The sequence below is a fragment of the Scyliorhinus torazame genome, chromosome 10 (genome assembly GCF_047496885.1).
Source record: "Scyliorhinus torazame isolate Kashiwa2021f chromosome 10, sScyTor2.1, whole genome shotgun sequence".
Classification (NCBI taxonomy): domain Eukaryota; kingdom Metazoa; phylum Chordata; class Chondrichthyes; order Carcharhiniformes; family Scyliorhinidae; genus Scyliorhinus; species Scyliorhinus torazame.
In genome coordinates, this window is record NC_092716.1 from 83,453,809 (window position 1) to 83,469,484 (window position 15,676).

General features: G+C 45.6%; 1 protein-coding gene across 1 annotated transcript in view; it reads left to right on the plus strand.

The window, feature by feature from the left end:
* The window catches only part of carmil2 (capping protein regulator and myosin 1 linker 2), a 323,518-nt gene that overhangs the window by 226,184 nt on the left and 81,658 nt on the right, over positions 1 to 15,676 (plus strand). The window contains exons 21-27 of the mRNA XM_072518320.1: positions 308 to 480; positions 3,088 to 3,156; positions 5,150 to 5,243; positions 5,380 to 5,478; positions 7,810 to 7,938; positions 9,634 to 9,747; positions 13,368 to 13,543. Coding sequence (XP_072374421.1) covers positions 308 to 480; positions 3,088 to 3,156; positions 5,150 to 5,243; positions 5,380 to 5,478; positions 7,810 to 7,938; positions 9,634 to 9,747; positions 13,368 to 13,543 — 854 coding nt within the window. The remainder of the gene's footprint in view (positions 1 to 307; positions 481 to 3,087; positions 3,157 to 5,149; positions 5,244 to 5,379; positions 5,479 to 7,809; positions 7,939 to 9,633; positions 9,748 to 13,367; positions 13,544 to 15,676) is intronic.

Consider the following 15,676-nt stretch of genomic DNA (forward strand, 5'->3'; position numbering starts at 1 on the left):
TTACTCCATGGAGTGTAGACAGAAGTTGTATCCCAGATTACTCACAGAGTGAGTGCCTCATCTCCACACTGCTGCTACAGGGAGTCAAATGTGGAGGGCAGATGCCACTTGCCATGGAGCGAGTAATGTCTTCTCTTCACAGCTGCTCAAGGATGGCGCTGGCTGTAACTCACAACAACCCTGGTTGTTGTCGCTTTTCACTGATGTGGATCAGGGAGGGGGGGGGCAAAGAAAACGCAAGGGGACAAAACGTGATGAATGTATCTTAATGTAACTTTTAAAAATAATTTCTTGCTTTCTCTTTCAGCCCCTGCGGTCACTGTCGGTAGCTGATTCACGATTAAAATCTGGAACCAATGTTCTTATCAACGCTCTGGGCAGTAACACCTGCTTGAAAACGATTGATATCAGTGGCAATGCTATGGGAGACACGGGAGCAAAGATGCTGGCCAAAGCTTTACAGATTAACACAAGCCTTGGGTACGTGTAGTGTGTGTTTAATATGAGTCATATCACAGGGAGTCCATGTCACATCCATGAATATCAGCAGCCGATGGTTTCACACACCTCAATTCTTGTACAGCACTCAGCCATGGAGGAGACCAGAGCTACGGTTGAAGTATGATGGATGGTGGCTTTTCCACCCCACCTTGTACCGGCAATATAGTCAGGGCAGGCATGATCCCAGTATCTGACGTACATCGACCACATCATTTTCCAGTAATTAAATGTTGATCCAAACTCAGCAAATGAACTGCAATTTTGGATGAAGATTTGTATTTATTGTCACTTGTACTGAGGTACAGTGAAAAGTATTATTCTGCGTACAGTCCAGACAGATTGTTCCATACATGAAAAACATATGATAGATACACAATGTAAATACATAGACATAGACATCGGGTGAAGTATATGGAGTGTAGTACTACTCAGTAGAGAAGATGCATGGAGAGATCAGTTCAGTCCATAAGTGGGTCATTCCGGAGTCTGGTAACAGCAGGGAAGACGCTGTTGTTGCGTGTTCTCAGACGTTTGTATCTCCTGCCCGATGGAAGAGAGAATAACCTGGATGGGAGGGGTCTTTGATTATGTTGCCCGCTTTCCCAAAGGAGCGAGAGGTGTAGACAGAGTCAATGGATGGAGGCCGTTTCACGTGATGCAGCCAGGTAGAATGCTTTATATGGCACATCTGAAAAAATAGAAAAAAAGAGTTGATGTGGACATGCCGAATTTCCTTAGTTTCCTGAGGAAGTATAAACAGTGTTGTGCTTGTACCAGGGTCCCGGGTTCGAATCCCGGCTTGGGTCACTGTCTGTGCGGAGTCTGCATGTTCTCCCTGTGTCTCTGTGGGTTTCTTCCGGGTTTCTTCCGGGTGCTCCGGTTTCCTCCCACATGTCCCGAAATATGTGCTTGTTAGGTGAATTGCACATTCTGAATTCTCCCTCAGTGTACCCGAAAAGGTGCTGGTGTGTGGGGACTAGGGGATTTTCACAGTGACTTCATTGAATGTTAATGTAAGCCTACTTGTGACACTAATAAACTAATTATTATCTTGGCCGTAGCGTCGACGTGGTTGGACTAGGATAGATTGTTGGTGATGTGCACACCTAGGAATTTGAAGCTTCAACCATCTCTACTGTTGCCTTCTTTACTTTGGGGTGAACCACAAGCTGTTTCTTATATCGACCAAATGACCACACAACCAATATGTTAGCTCAAAAACACAGTTTATTAATAACACAAGAGTTGTATCTCTATGCAATAACACACATGGCTCCGTACTAAACTACACCTAACGACTAAGATGACCTTTACTTAACTTCGAGTGACCGGCACTGTGAGAGAAGGCCATTATCCGGGTCCACATGGTCAGTTTGGAAGTGGTTGGGTTCGTCTCAGCTGGGCTCGTCCTTCAGGAATGGTCGCGGGTCCTTGAACTTGGTTGTTCTGCTGCAGTTGGTCACACACAGGCCGGTCCCAAAAGAGACAGATCTCTAGTGCGCAGGGCTTTTTAATCCTTTGTCTCTTTTGCGCCCTTTTGGGCGGTCCTTACTCCAGGTCCAATGGATCGATAGGGTTCTCGATCACCCTCATCGATCTCAGCCAATTAGGGGGGGGATACCTCGATAGCTGGGTGGGTGCTAGCTATCATTGTCCCAGGCACATCGGCCTTTCCAAATAAGAGGGTGTGGCGCCGGTTAGTCTGCTACTGTTGTAACTCCTTGATTCAAACTCTATTGGCCTGAGGGAAATGGTGATCGACTCTTAATGGATACAAGTTTCAGCCAAGTCTGGTTTCTTTGCACAATACACAGAGGCTGTGTACCTGTTTGTGTCCCAAATTGACCACAATTCCCATGGCCCTTTGCAGGTAGCCATTTTACATGGCTACATTACCTCGGCACCATTGATGCAGACATAATCATCTTCATAATCATTAGTACTCTGATGTGGAAAGCAACATCTGTGATATGCAATGCTTGGCTGTCCATGTTCACCCCCCATCTTCCACAATATCTGTTATTCAAAATTAAGACATGGGATGACTTCGGGACTGTGATCTCATTCAATGGTCATAAATTATGGTTGCAAATTAACAATTGCTGGGGGACCGAAAAAATCTGAAAAATTATGCCTTCATTTTTCTGTGTACTTGTAATTCTAGTGCAATAATAATAATTGTTTGAAAGACTAAACAAAATTCTGGTATTGTTCGAACAGGATTATGGGTGGGATTCCCTGGTACCTTGTTGGATATTACTTGGCGCTGCCATTCTCTACTCCTGCAGCTTGTCAATGGGATTTCCCATTGAAGCCACCCCTTGCTGCCGGGAAACACGGAGGCGGGGGTGCACTGCTGGCGGGAACAGAGGATCCCAAAGGCGGGAGAGTTCCAGCCATATGGTTATATAAACTGATAACAATTAGCAATTACTGCATTAGGGGTACAGTGTAAATTATATTTCTCCCTGTGAAATACATTCTTCATCTGTGACCAGTTAAAGCTTTTCCACTCTGATCAGAAATGTACGAAGTAGTTAGGGGGTGCAAAGCAGCTAATAACAGTCTTGACTTTCTCAATGGCAGAACCGTGATTTGGGACAGAAACAACACTGCAGCTGTGGGATTTATGGATGTTGCAAATGCTCTGGAGAGGTAATTGAGAAATAATATGGTGTTGATATTTATCTTGTGTGCCTGTTTAATTCTGCAATAAAATGTCAGGAGAGAGGAAAATGTGGCTTTTGTTATCCATATTGACCAGATTGAAACAAATCAAAGATCAAGAGGTCAGAATTGGGGATGTTTGCTGATGAGTGCACAATGTCCAGCACCATTTGCGACTCTTCAGATGTTGAACTAGTCCACGCGCAAATGCAGCAAGACCTGGACAATATCTAGGCTTGGGCTGACAAGTGGCATGGAACATTCACGCCACACAAGTGCCAGGCAATGACCATCTCCAGCAAGAGGGGATCTAACCTTCACCTCTTGACACACCATGGCATTACCATCACTGAATCCCCCTTCATCAACATCTAGGGGTTACCATTGATCAGAAACTCAACTAGCCATATAAATACTGTGGCTACAAGAAAAGTTCATAGACTAAGAATCCTGCGGCGAGTAAACTATCCCCTGACTCCCCAAAGCCTGTTCACCATCTACAAATACAAAGTCAGGAGTGTGATGGATGAGTGCAGCTCCAACAACATTCAAGAAGTTCAACACCATCCAGGACAAAGCAGCCCCTTGATTGGCACTCCTACAAACATTCACTCCCTCCACCACTGATATACAGTGGCAGCAATGTGTACCATCTAAAAGATGCTCTGCAAGAACTCACCAAGGTTCCTTAGACAGCACCTTCCAAATCCATGACCGCTACCATCTAGAAGGGCAAGAGCAGTTGACACATGGGAACAACACCACCTGGAAGTTCCCGTCCTAGTCACTCACCATCCTGACTTGGGTGAACTTTTAAAAACTTTGCTGATGACCAAGAGCAGATGGGGTGGTATGTGGCCGGGTTGGATTTGTTCTGCATTTTGTATGCAGAATGTACCTGGGAAAGGTTTGACACTGCTGAGCAAATGCCAGTGGTGTAGCTGTACTGGAGCAGCTCAGCATTAACCATACAGAAACCTACAAAATCGGGACTACTACCAAATCTCCACTATGCTGATCTTGCTGGTGTTGAAGGACTGAGACTGTGTTAGGGGGAGAAATTAGGAAAATCCTCAAATATCAGCATTAAAACAACTCAAAACACGTAATGCTGGAGGATCATTGTCATGCAGTTTAGCCTAAGATAGCATTTAGTCTAAGACAGCACGGTAGCATTGTGGATAGCACAATTGCTTCACAGCTCCAGGGTCCCAGGTTCTATTCCGGCTTGGGTCACTGCCTGTGTGGAGTCTGCACATCCTCCCCGTGTGTGCATGGGTTTCCTCCGGGTGCTCTGGTTTCCTCCCACAGTCCAAAGGTGTGCAGGTTAGGTGGATTGGCCATGATAAATTGCCCTTGGTGTCCAAAATTGCCATTAGTGTTGGGTGGGGTTACTGGGTTATGGGGATAGGGTGGAGGTGTTGACCTTGGTAAGGTGCTCTTTCCAAGAGTCGGTGCAGACTTAATACACAGGGATGTAATACACAGAACATACAGTGCAGAAGGAGGCCATTCGGCCCATCGAGTCTGCACCGACCTACATTAAGCCCTCACTTCCACCCTACCCCCAGAACCCAGTGGTGAATGGCCTCCTTCTGCTCTGTAAATTCTATGATAATATTCTTTCAGCATATTAATGTTTATGGTAAAAAGCTTGAAATAAGCAATAGACGAAACATGCATGAATATATATTCAAGTACTCAGCTTTTCTTGAATTAGAGTTACTAAGTGTATCAAACAAATATTTAAAAATCTTAAATTCAAAGCTGTTATCAAAAACTGAGTAACTTTGAAGCCTGACTTTTGGTCACCCACTGGTAAGGCCCATCTCAAGTGTTTGTAATGAGATGAGGTAAACAAAATGTTGTGGTGATTGAAAGCTCTTTATTTCTTCTCTGTTAGTCTTCTCCCTGTTCCTTTGACTATTATTTTGTGACTTGATGAAATGGGATCAGTCATCACTTTAATTTTTTTTCTCAGGAACTATACGCTAAGGTCAATGCCTTTACCAATGAGCGATATATCCCAGGCTTATCGCAGCAATCCAGAGAAAACAGAGGAGGCCCTTCAGAAGGTAAAAATGGCAACGATCCTACTTGTGATAGCACCGCACAAATGATTGTGGTTTTGAATTTGTATTTTGTACAGCACTGACTTGGAAATGTATATCAGAAAATGTAAAACTTGTGTGGTGAATTTCTAATTTCTAGATACAGTCATATCTCCTTCGGAACAATCAGATGAAGAAATCTTCTCCAGAACAAGCCTTTCGACTGCAAGAGAGAATTGTAACTACCTCCACACAGCAGGTAAGAAGATACTTTATTATTGATAAGACAATCAGAATTAACTGTTAATTCTCTCCTAACATTTTCCTATTGTCAATAATCATTTCTACCCCTGCATTTATGATGCAAAAATGCACAAAACCATGCTGATTGTTATCTTTAACAGTCAATAGGTAAATTGGCATCTTTTCTTGGCCCTAGGCAGGCCTTCAAGAATCTGTCCTTGGCCCTATGCTCTTCTTCATCTACACACTACTCATTGGTGACATCATCCATAAACGTGATGCCATCTTCCACATATATGCTGACAACATTCAGCCCATTACCTTCTTTTTCTTTTAATCATCTTTATTGTCACAAGTAGGCTTACATTAACACTGCAATTAAGTCACTGTGAAAAGCCCCTAGTCACCACATTCCGGCGCTTGTTCGGGTACGTAGAGGGAGAATTCAGAGTGTCCAATTCACCTAAGAGCACGTCTTTTGGGACTTGTGGGAGGAAACCGGAGCACCCGGAGGAAACCTATACAGACATGGAGAGAACGTGCAGACTCCGCACAGACAGTAACCCAAGCCAGGAATCGAATCTGGGACCCTGGAGCTATGAAGCAACAATGCTAACCACTGTGCTACCATGCCGCCCTTTTTAAAAAAAAACAAATAACAATAAACAGGACAGGAGGAGATTGTTGCGTTGTTACTTTGCAGCATTGCTGATGTTAATGGAGCCCAAATTTGAAAGGTAAGGTTTACTATGTATTGGACGGGATTTGCCGAGCCTCTGGGCTAAAATCGGGCTTGGCACGAGGGCGGAGAATGGGCCCCATTCCCGCGATTCTCCGGTCCTCGGAGAATCGCCGCCAATCGGGCGTACGCGGTCGATGCGGCATCAGCCGGGGGCCATTGAAAAAGGCCCCCGCAGCAATTCTCCAGGTGCAGCTGGCCGAGTTCCCGCCGGCGTGGTTCTCTCATGGTTCCACCCAGCGGGCACTCGGCGTGGCGGCTGCGGACTCAGTCCATGGCCGCCCTGATGGGGGATCATTCACCGGGGGGGCGGGCCTCCAGGACGGCCAGGCTATTGATCGGGGCCAACAATCCGTGGGCGCGCGCGATCTGGAGGGGGCCTATCTTCTTGGTGCCGGTCCGGAGTGTGGGTCCGCCATGTCGCACGGGGCTGCCGACACAGGCCGTGCGCATGCGCAGACCCCCGACCAGAAGTGCAGGGCCTCGTATCGGCAGCCGGAGCTGCGAAGTGCACTCCGGGGCCCTGCTAGCACCCAACAAATCGCAGGATCACTCTGGACTTACTCCAGGCAAGTCCAGAGTGACTCGCGCACTTTGTTTCATGGGCGTGGGGACTATGCTGAACGGATTATGGTAACCATTCACCACTATATTACATTGTACCATGCTGTTGCCCATGTGGGCTCCACCTATGGACCATTGTACTGTACTACACTGATTGTATCGCGTTGGTGCCCTTGTGGGCTCCGCCCCCTTGAGGGGAGGTATAAGAACAGCTGCCCTGTAGGTGGCTCTCATTGCAGAGCAGTCGCAGGCAGGCACTGTTCTAGTTGATTAAAGCCACAGTTCACTCCCATTCTCTGTCTCGTGTGAATTGATGGTCTCATCAGGGACATAGCCCCATTATTGGAGAATCCCGCCCATGGTTAATATCATAACTTATATATGCTCCAAGATCAAACGCAAAAGTAAGGTTAAAGCTGAATTGATGTTTTATGTATATCTCAAGGTTGTGCCCAATGTAAGATATGTACAGGTTATGCATGGTCAGTTGCTGAATATCAAATTTTCTTTGTATACGGATTGCGATGTTTTGGAAAAGAGATTTCAGAAACTTACTCTGCAGAGCTACCTATTGACCAGAGCCCACAGCTGACTTGTGTCACTTTTAAAAAATAAATTTAGAGTACCCAATTACATTTTTTCCCAATTAAGGGGCAATTTAGCGTGGCCAATTCACCTACCCTGCATACCTATGGGTTATGGGGGTGAGACCCACGCAAACACAGGGAGAATGTGCAAAGTCCACATGGACAGTGACCCGGGGCCGGGATCGAACCCATGTCCTTAGCGCCGTGAGGCAGCAGTGCTAACCACTGGGCCACCGTGCCGCCCTTGACTTGTGACACTTGGATGTTGCAACGTTGAATGAAAATTTTTGACATAGAAATTTACAATGGTAAATGTTGATACGAAAACATGACCAAACATTTTGACAACAGGAAGCAGAGTTTGTGAACAGGAAGCACACACTATTTAGGGCACAGAATAATATATAGGGTCGAGTAATTGACCAAATCCACAGTAACTTGTTGCCTTTTTGTACAGATGGTGGACAGTATGTGTGAAAGAGTACAAGAAAATTTGAACATCATTAGCAACGAGTCCATGAAAGAAAGACAAGAAGATGTAGCATTTGCTGAAGAAACCATAAAGGAGGCTAAGATATTAACCACTGTGAGTCCCTGAAATATTTAAAAGTGTATCCTCTTACTTCCATATCCTACTGGATTGGCATATCACTATTCTGGAATGTTAGTTGCTGTAATCATTTAAATACATTGCCTGTTTCTTGATTCAAAGATGATGTCTACTCAAGGTTACAGGTTCCTGTCATGGGTCTTCATGTGACTGAACAGGTCAGTCCTTGACTGCTAATCTCTGGGCACATAAAGCAGGCTAGCCCATGAAGCAGTGGGATCTGGAGTCCAGGATTTGCTTCCTTTTCTTTCGTTCACTGCTGCCTCTCTGCCTCATCATTAAAGACATTGGGAATCAAAGCATGATGCAGCTTGATGGACAAGTTGTCGCTACTTTGTATGATTGCTAGTAAGCTCCTTCCAGTCAATTCCCAGTCCCCTGCATAGGTTGAGTGGAATAGCATCACTTAGATCTTTGACCCGAACAATGGCATAATTCAGGAGGTGCTAATGTTTTGAACTAGTATGTCTCCATGTGGTTTTGTATTTGTCCTTCTGTCGGAAGGAGGCATTTGTTATAATGAGACCATGCTCAGCATACTTTGTCAGCAGGAGGATGTCATTTCAGTGCCTTTTGCCACCCTGTTTTCCCCAATGGCTCAATGGCCCCTCAACAACCCCTCCCCAAACCCCCGGGGGTCTCCTTGCACCCCACGGAACCCCTAGGGAACTCCTCCCACCCCTTGACTGCCCTCCCCTCCCTTCATCTGTCTTATGCCCTCACCGACTGACCGAATCCCTCCCCGACTGGCCGTCCCCCGCCAACTGGCCACTCCCTCGACCATCTATCCCTTGCCCGGCCCCAAACACCAACTGCCCTCCCCGACTGCCCACATTCCACCCTCCTCCCTATGCAGCCAACCCCCCCCCCCCTCTTCAAAACTCTAACCACTTACCTGACAAACCTACCTTTTCCCGGCTTGAAAGCAGCTGGACCTTTACTCACCTGATTTACAGCAGTCAGTGCTGTAAAAAAAGGGGGGCATAGCCTCCTTGTATCCAAATCTGAAACCCTCGACAGAAAGCCCTGAGATCCCTGTACAGTTCTCCCCCTGGCTTGAGTCAGAAGGTTGGTCACGAAAAGATCGGAATAATTCCAAGTAAAAAAGTAGGAGCGGAGTGACATTCCAACTCTGATTGCCACTCCAAGGAAGTTCAGGCCTGATGTCTTATGTGGAGGAGAAGAAATGCACAGTCTCGAGGGGCCGAATGGTCAGTTTCCTTTTGTAAAATTCTATGATCTGTGTGATGATAAGTTTTTCCAATTCCTGGTAATTAGCTGGGAGGGTTGTAATGAAAGAGCCTTCTAGATACTTGAAACATGGTAGGCTGGACTGAATGATCTTTCTTGATCTTCATCTTTCCCTATATTTGAATTAATTAACAACATCAAAGACAATCTAGCAACTGTTTGCCTCATTTTCCTCAACGTGTTTTCTTTTCACTCGATCTTGGAGAACTCCAGTTCATTAACACCTCCAAATGTTTACTTCCTCACCCATCCTGATACAGTTTGGCCAAGAAATTAGGAATTGAGGGGTGGCATAACAAAACTTCAAAAGTTTTATATACTTTTTAAATTATTAACGATATAGAAAACTTTTATAATTGTTTCCACCTCCCACCACCATGAGTTTCTCTCTTTCCAACTCCAACTCTTCTTGTTCTACAGATGTTACCGACCTTGTATCAAGTGGGTAACACTCCACCTTTACTAAGGACAGTGCAGCACAAGCTGGAGTCAGTTGCTGACGAGGTCTCTCAGGCTGTGGATGAGGAAATCCAGGTAAGGAGCAGCTGTCCAGCTGATATGAGTCTTTGAAAGCTCTGTGCACCATTTCCCCCTCACAGATTGTGTGCTGACATTTCCCTCTGGGGAAAAATTAACCCCTTTGTGTTTATCCAGTATTTACAACGCACCCTTATCCGGGAAATCACAATGCCCCCTTATTCAACTGATTTTATGATGCCCAAGAATATGGTGACGAGTCAGCATCACTTGAGTTCACGCCTCTGGAATGTCTCATCTCTCATTTACTAGTTTTTATGTTCCTGTGGGACACTGTGTAACAGTGGCAAATCTCCTGTGCATCTTCTCTTCAGGGCATTCAAAGCTGATTTGTTGATATGGCTCCAAACATTTGCCTATTCCATAGCCAGACAGGGAATTTGGACAATGGGTGAAGCTTAAACGTGATTGACCTGTTCGCACATGCATGGAACCTCCAATGGGGCATCCTAGCATGTGCACAGAACCGCAAATAGATGCTCCCGTGTTTGCACAAGGCACTTTCGGTTATGTCAATTGAAAATTGTTCTTCAGTTCTGAAAGTTTGGTTACCTGCTACTGAACTTGGATTGCCTGATTCAAATCTGGTGGTAAGGGGCTTCACAGGAGTGAGAAGGATATTGCTCCTAAAGGAAAAGAAACTCCCCACAGGAGATGCAATTCTGTGAAGAAGGCTTGTGACAGGAATGCTGTGTTTTAGTTATTTTGTACTGGGTATATTATTCTTCCAACTCTTCACTTTTGGGCTTTTGAATGGATGCTGAATCAACGTATCATCTTCAGTGCAAATGATAGCCAGAATCACATTCAAATTCAAATATATAAATTAAGTTTAATCTGAATCAACCACTAAGTGAGGCTACAGTTGAGTAATGGTGTTGAAAGGGGGTGGTATAAGGTTCTGAGTCACAACTTTTTCAGGAGGCTGCTCCTGGAATGAGCCAAAACTCACTGACAGCTAAACACTGTCCTCAGGATTAATGCCCTCAAGACTTGCTGCCACGAGGTGTCTTGGCCGAGCAGAGTAGGTGTCCACTTGAGGTTTGGCTGCTGACACAGAACCCTACAGGTCGGGTGCCGTGTACGGTTTGCTGGTATTTTGATGAGCACAAAGCATAAACTGTGGAGTAACTAAGATCTGGCTCCCAATATTCCAAGGGTACAGTTATAGGGAAGACTGCTGGAGAATGGGGCGAATGCTCCAGACACATCAGTTCTTGGTTAGCTGTTTGCAGGAGGGCATGTGGTCGAACCAAACCTTACTTCCCTTTCTCTGCCCAAAGCATCTCCAGAAATAGTTTCTGTCAGGGCAGTACAGTCTTTCTCAGCCATTGAAAAGTGACGGTAGAAGAGAACTGGCTCTCACTGTTGAGCAGTCAGTCCCATGACTGACCGCCTCAGAGACTCAAAAATGCTATTGCATTGAACCGGGGTAGCAAGGGCCTAAACGGGGCTGGGATGGACATCACTTGTAACAGCCTCACAGAGAAGGATTATGGCAAGAGTGCTGTGTTTTAACTATAACATATTGGGTATAGTATTCTTTATTGCTTCTTTTCTGGGTTTTAGACATGTGAATAGATGGTGAACAAGTGTAGATTTGTGATTATGACGGTATTCCTATGATACATTCCTAAGGGTTGTAGGTTGTGAATGTTTATTTATAGAGGCAAGAACTGATTGTGGTGTTGTGGGAAATTGTATATGTGGTCCTTCTGAATTCCTCTTTTTCAACTGAGATTAACTTTGACCTTGAGATTAACTTTAACATTAACGTTGTGCCTTTACTGCTCAGGATTTCTCAGGGTTACCTAGAGCATGGGTTACCTTTTCTAGTAAAGTAAACAATAGCTGTATACCATTCTGAAGACAACGTCTGGAAATGCGACCATCATAGGTGGAAAGGCAAGTTGCGAGAGGGGCACAAACAGTTTGCAAAGAGATATTGATAGGTTAAGTTAGTGGGCACAAAGTTGGCAAATGGACTATAATGTGGGAAAATGTGACGTTGTTCATTTTGGAAGGAAGAACAAAGTATTATTGAAATGGAGAAAAACTGCAGAAAGCTGCAACACAAAGGGACTTGGGGATACTTGTGCATGGAACACAGAAAGCTAGCACCCAGGTGCAGCAGGTAATCAGGGAGGCTAATAGAATGTTGGCCCTTATTTCAAGGGAGTTGGAGTATAAGAGTCGGGAAGTCTTGCTGCAACTGTACAAGGTATTGGTGAGACCACGGGCGAAATTCTCCCCCAACGGCGGGATGTCCGCTGACTGGCGCCAAAGCCGGCGCCAATCAGACGGGCATCGCGCCGGCCCAAAGGTGCGGAAGGCTCCGCATCTTTGGCGGCCTAGCCCCAACATTGAGGGGCTAGGCCGACGCCGGAGGGATTTCCGCCCCGCCAGCTGGCGGAAATGGCGTTTGTTTCCCCGCCAGCTGGCGCGGAAATGCGGCGCATGCGCGGGAGCGTCAGCGGCCGCTGTCAGTTTCCCAGCGCATGCGCGGGAGCGTCAGCGGCCGCTGTCAGTTTCCCGCGCATGCGCAGTGGGGAGAGTCTCTTCCGCCTCCGCCATGGTGGAAGCCGTGGCGGAGACGGAAGGGAAAGAGTGCCCCCACGGTACAGGCCCGCCCGCGGATCGGTGGGCCCCGATCGCGGGCCAGGCCACCGTGGGGGCACCCCCCGGGGTCAGATCGCCCCGCGCCCCCCCCCAGGACCCCGGAGCCCGCCCACGCTGCCTGGTCCCGCCGGTAAATACCAGGTTTGATTTACGTCGGCGGGACAGGCAATTCCTGGGCGGGACTTCGGCCCATCCGGGCCGGAGAATCCAGCGGGGGGTCCCGCCAACCGGCGCGGCCGGATTCCCGCCCCCGCCCAATCTCCGGGAGCAGAGACTTCGGCGGGGGCAGGATTCACGGCGGCCAACGGCCATTCTCCGACCCGGCGGGGGGTCGGAGAATGACGCCCCACATCTGGAATACTGTGAACAGCTTTGGTTCCCTTATTTAAAGAAAAATATTATTTTCATTGGAAACGGTTCAGAGAAGGTTCACTAAGGTTCACCAGTATGGAGGGATTGTCTTATGAGCAAAGGTTAAAGAGGTTGGGACTCTACTCACTGTAATTTAGAAGAATGAGAGGTGATCTCATTGAAACGCAGAGGGTTCTTAAGTGGCTTGACAGAGTAAATGCTGATGTTTCCCCTCATAGGACCAGAGGGCATAGTCTCAGAATAAAGGGGTGCCCACTTAAGTTTGAGATGAGGAGGGACCTCTTCTCTCAGAGGGTTGTGAGTCTTTGGAACTCTTTGCCACAGAGAGCTGTGGGGCAGAGTCCTTGTGTCCTTAAAGCTTACAGGCAGATTCTTGATCAGTAAGGGAATCGAGGGTTACGGGGACAGGGCAGGAAAGTGGATGTGAGGAATGCCATATCAGCCATCATCCTATTGAATGGTGGAGCAGGCTCGAAGGGCTGAATGGTTCCTATTTCTTATGGTCTTATAAAAGACTGTCACAGCACAAATACATTCTAAGAAGGGTCCAATCATCCTTAAATTTATTTGTATGTTCTCACAATCGTTTCGTAAAACTAATTCGCTCTTTTTGATTCTCTTCTTAGACACTCATCCAATCCCTCATGAAATCCACCAGCATCCTCTGTCCTCATGTTCTGCAGAAAGTCAACATTCAGGAACAGATCGTTAACAAAGTGTTTGGTAAACTTGTCATTCCCAAGGACTTTACAAGGAGCGTGATTGTTGAACAGGCTGGATTGGAGATTGTGAACAAACTCAGGTCTGGATAGTCCGCCACTCCAGAGTTACTCTGTAGTCTTCCATTAACTACTTTTATAATGGGGAAGCAGAGTCTAGAGGAGATTATTGTTCAAAGCATTTCTGGCCCATGTCTATTCAGAAAACACATGTACTTAATGAGACACAACTTAATATTTTTCTTTCAAATCATTTCTGTAAAGCTCAGCAGAGGCTCATCATCTTTTTATCAATGCGTAATTTATGATTGGATAATGAGAAGTATCGAGAGCAAAAGGTCTATGATGGAGAAATGACTTTCCTCATTCGTGGCTAGTTAGTGAAAAATGGTCCTCCTGAATTACCCTTCCATTTTAATGAACCCTAATCCTAATGCAAATTTCCCTGAGCCTATCTCTGCCAGAATGTTTTTGTCTCTGTGCAATAATTAACAGACAATATGGGACATTGGCACCAGTACTGGGGAAAGAGGGAGCTGTTCCGTTGGGACGGTGCTCCACTTGAATCATGTTGGGACCAGTGTTCTGGCAAATCGAATAATTAGGGCTGTAGATATGGCTTTAAACTAAATTGTGTGGGGTGGGATTTGGTTGGAGGAATAAAATGGCAACTTATTATCTAAATGGAGAGGAACTTCAAAATGCTTCAGTGCAGGGGGATCCGAGAGTCCTCGTGCACAAATCACAGAAAGTTAGTACGCAGATGCAGCAGGTAATAAGGAAGGCAAATGGAATTTTGGCATTCGTTGCTAATGGAAGAGAGTATAAAAGTAGGGACGTGCTGCTGCAACTGCATAGGGCATTGACGAGATGGCATCTGGAGTACTGCGTGCAGTTTTGGTCCGCTTACTTGAGGAAGGGCGTAAATGCATTAGAGGCGGTTCAGAGAAGGTTCACTAGGTTGATTCCAGGGATGAAGGACTTGTCTAATGAAGAAAGATTGAGCAGTTCAGGCCTCTACTCGCTGGAGTTAAGAAGAATGAGTGGAGATTTAATTGAGGTATATAAGAGGCTAAAGGGGATTGACAGAGTAGATGTAGAGCAGATGTTTCCCCTTGTTGAACATTCTGGAAATAAGGAGTGACAGATTAAAACAGAAATGAGGAGGAATTACTTCATTCAAAGGGTTGTGAATCTGTGGAATTCTCTACCCCAGAGGGCAGTGGGCACCGGAACACTTACAACTTTAAGGAGATGGATAGATTTTTAATCAGTAGCGGGATGAAGGATTATGGGGAGCAGGCAGGAAGGTGGAGATGAGGCCGAGATTAAATCAGCCATGATGGTATTGAATAGTAGTGCAGGCTTGAGGGGCTGAATTGCCTATTCCTGCTCCTAGTTCTTATGTTCTTAACAAAAAGGCAAATAATTTTTTAATGTATTAGCAGTATTAACTTTAGAAAAATGGGCTACAGCATTTGTTGGATTTTATCTTCTCAATACCTGATCATCGTAAATGAGAACAATGAATTAAAATGATAACCGTTAATGAATAACCTGCCTCTCCCTTGACTTTGGGTCAAAAGTGAAATGAACAATGAAAGTCTCCATCTCGTGTGCAATGGATGCTAATAGCACTAAGCTGCCTATTTGATGGCAATTGACTTTGAAAACAAGAGAGAAATTTCAAACCCTTTGTGGACGACAGGAACTCAGCTAAAGCTGGGATTTAAAGTATGTTGCTAAGGGTAATGGAGGAAATATTGACCTCAGACGGTGACTGTGGAATTTATCACTAGTTTAAACCAGGAACATCTTTTCTCCTTAATCTGAAGCTGTGACCACTCACGTAAAAAGTGCACAGAAAGCAGCAAACTACATTGAAAAGTAATATGTTTGGTTGTTATTCTTTTTGCTAAGAATGATTCTTTACTAAACCCATAAACATAGTGGTGAGGGAATGTCCAGCAAAAGCAAATGTCACTTGTAAGCAGGCCTGCTTGTGAATTGTGAACATGCCAATACCCTGGTATAGGTGAGAAGGGCATGGGATTGTACCCACACAACAGTAGGAGAATGTTAAAACATTTGCAACATGCCTCAGAGGCAATGCCTCTGCCCTCTGCCTCTCACTTTGGAAATAGCTGTAAGATCCAAACTCACATTTTATCTATTTCCAGTCACTTTTTAAAATGTGTTTTCTAAATTTAAAGAAG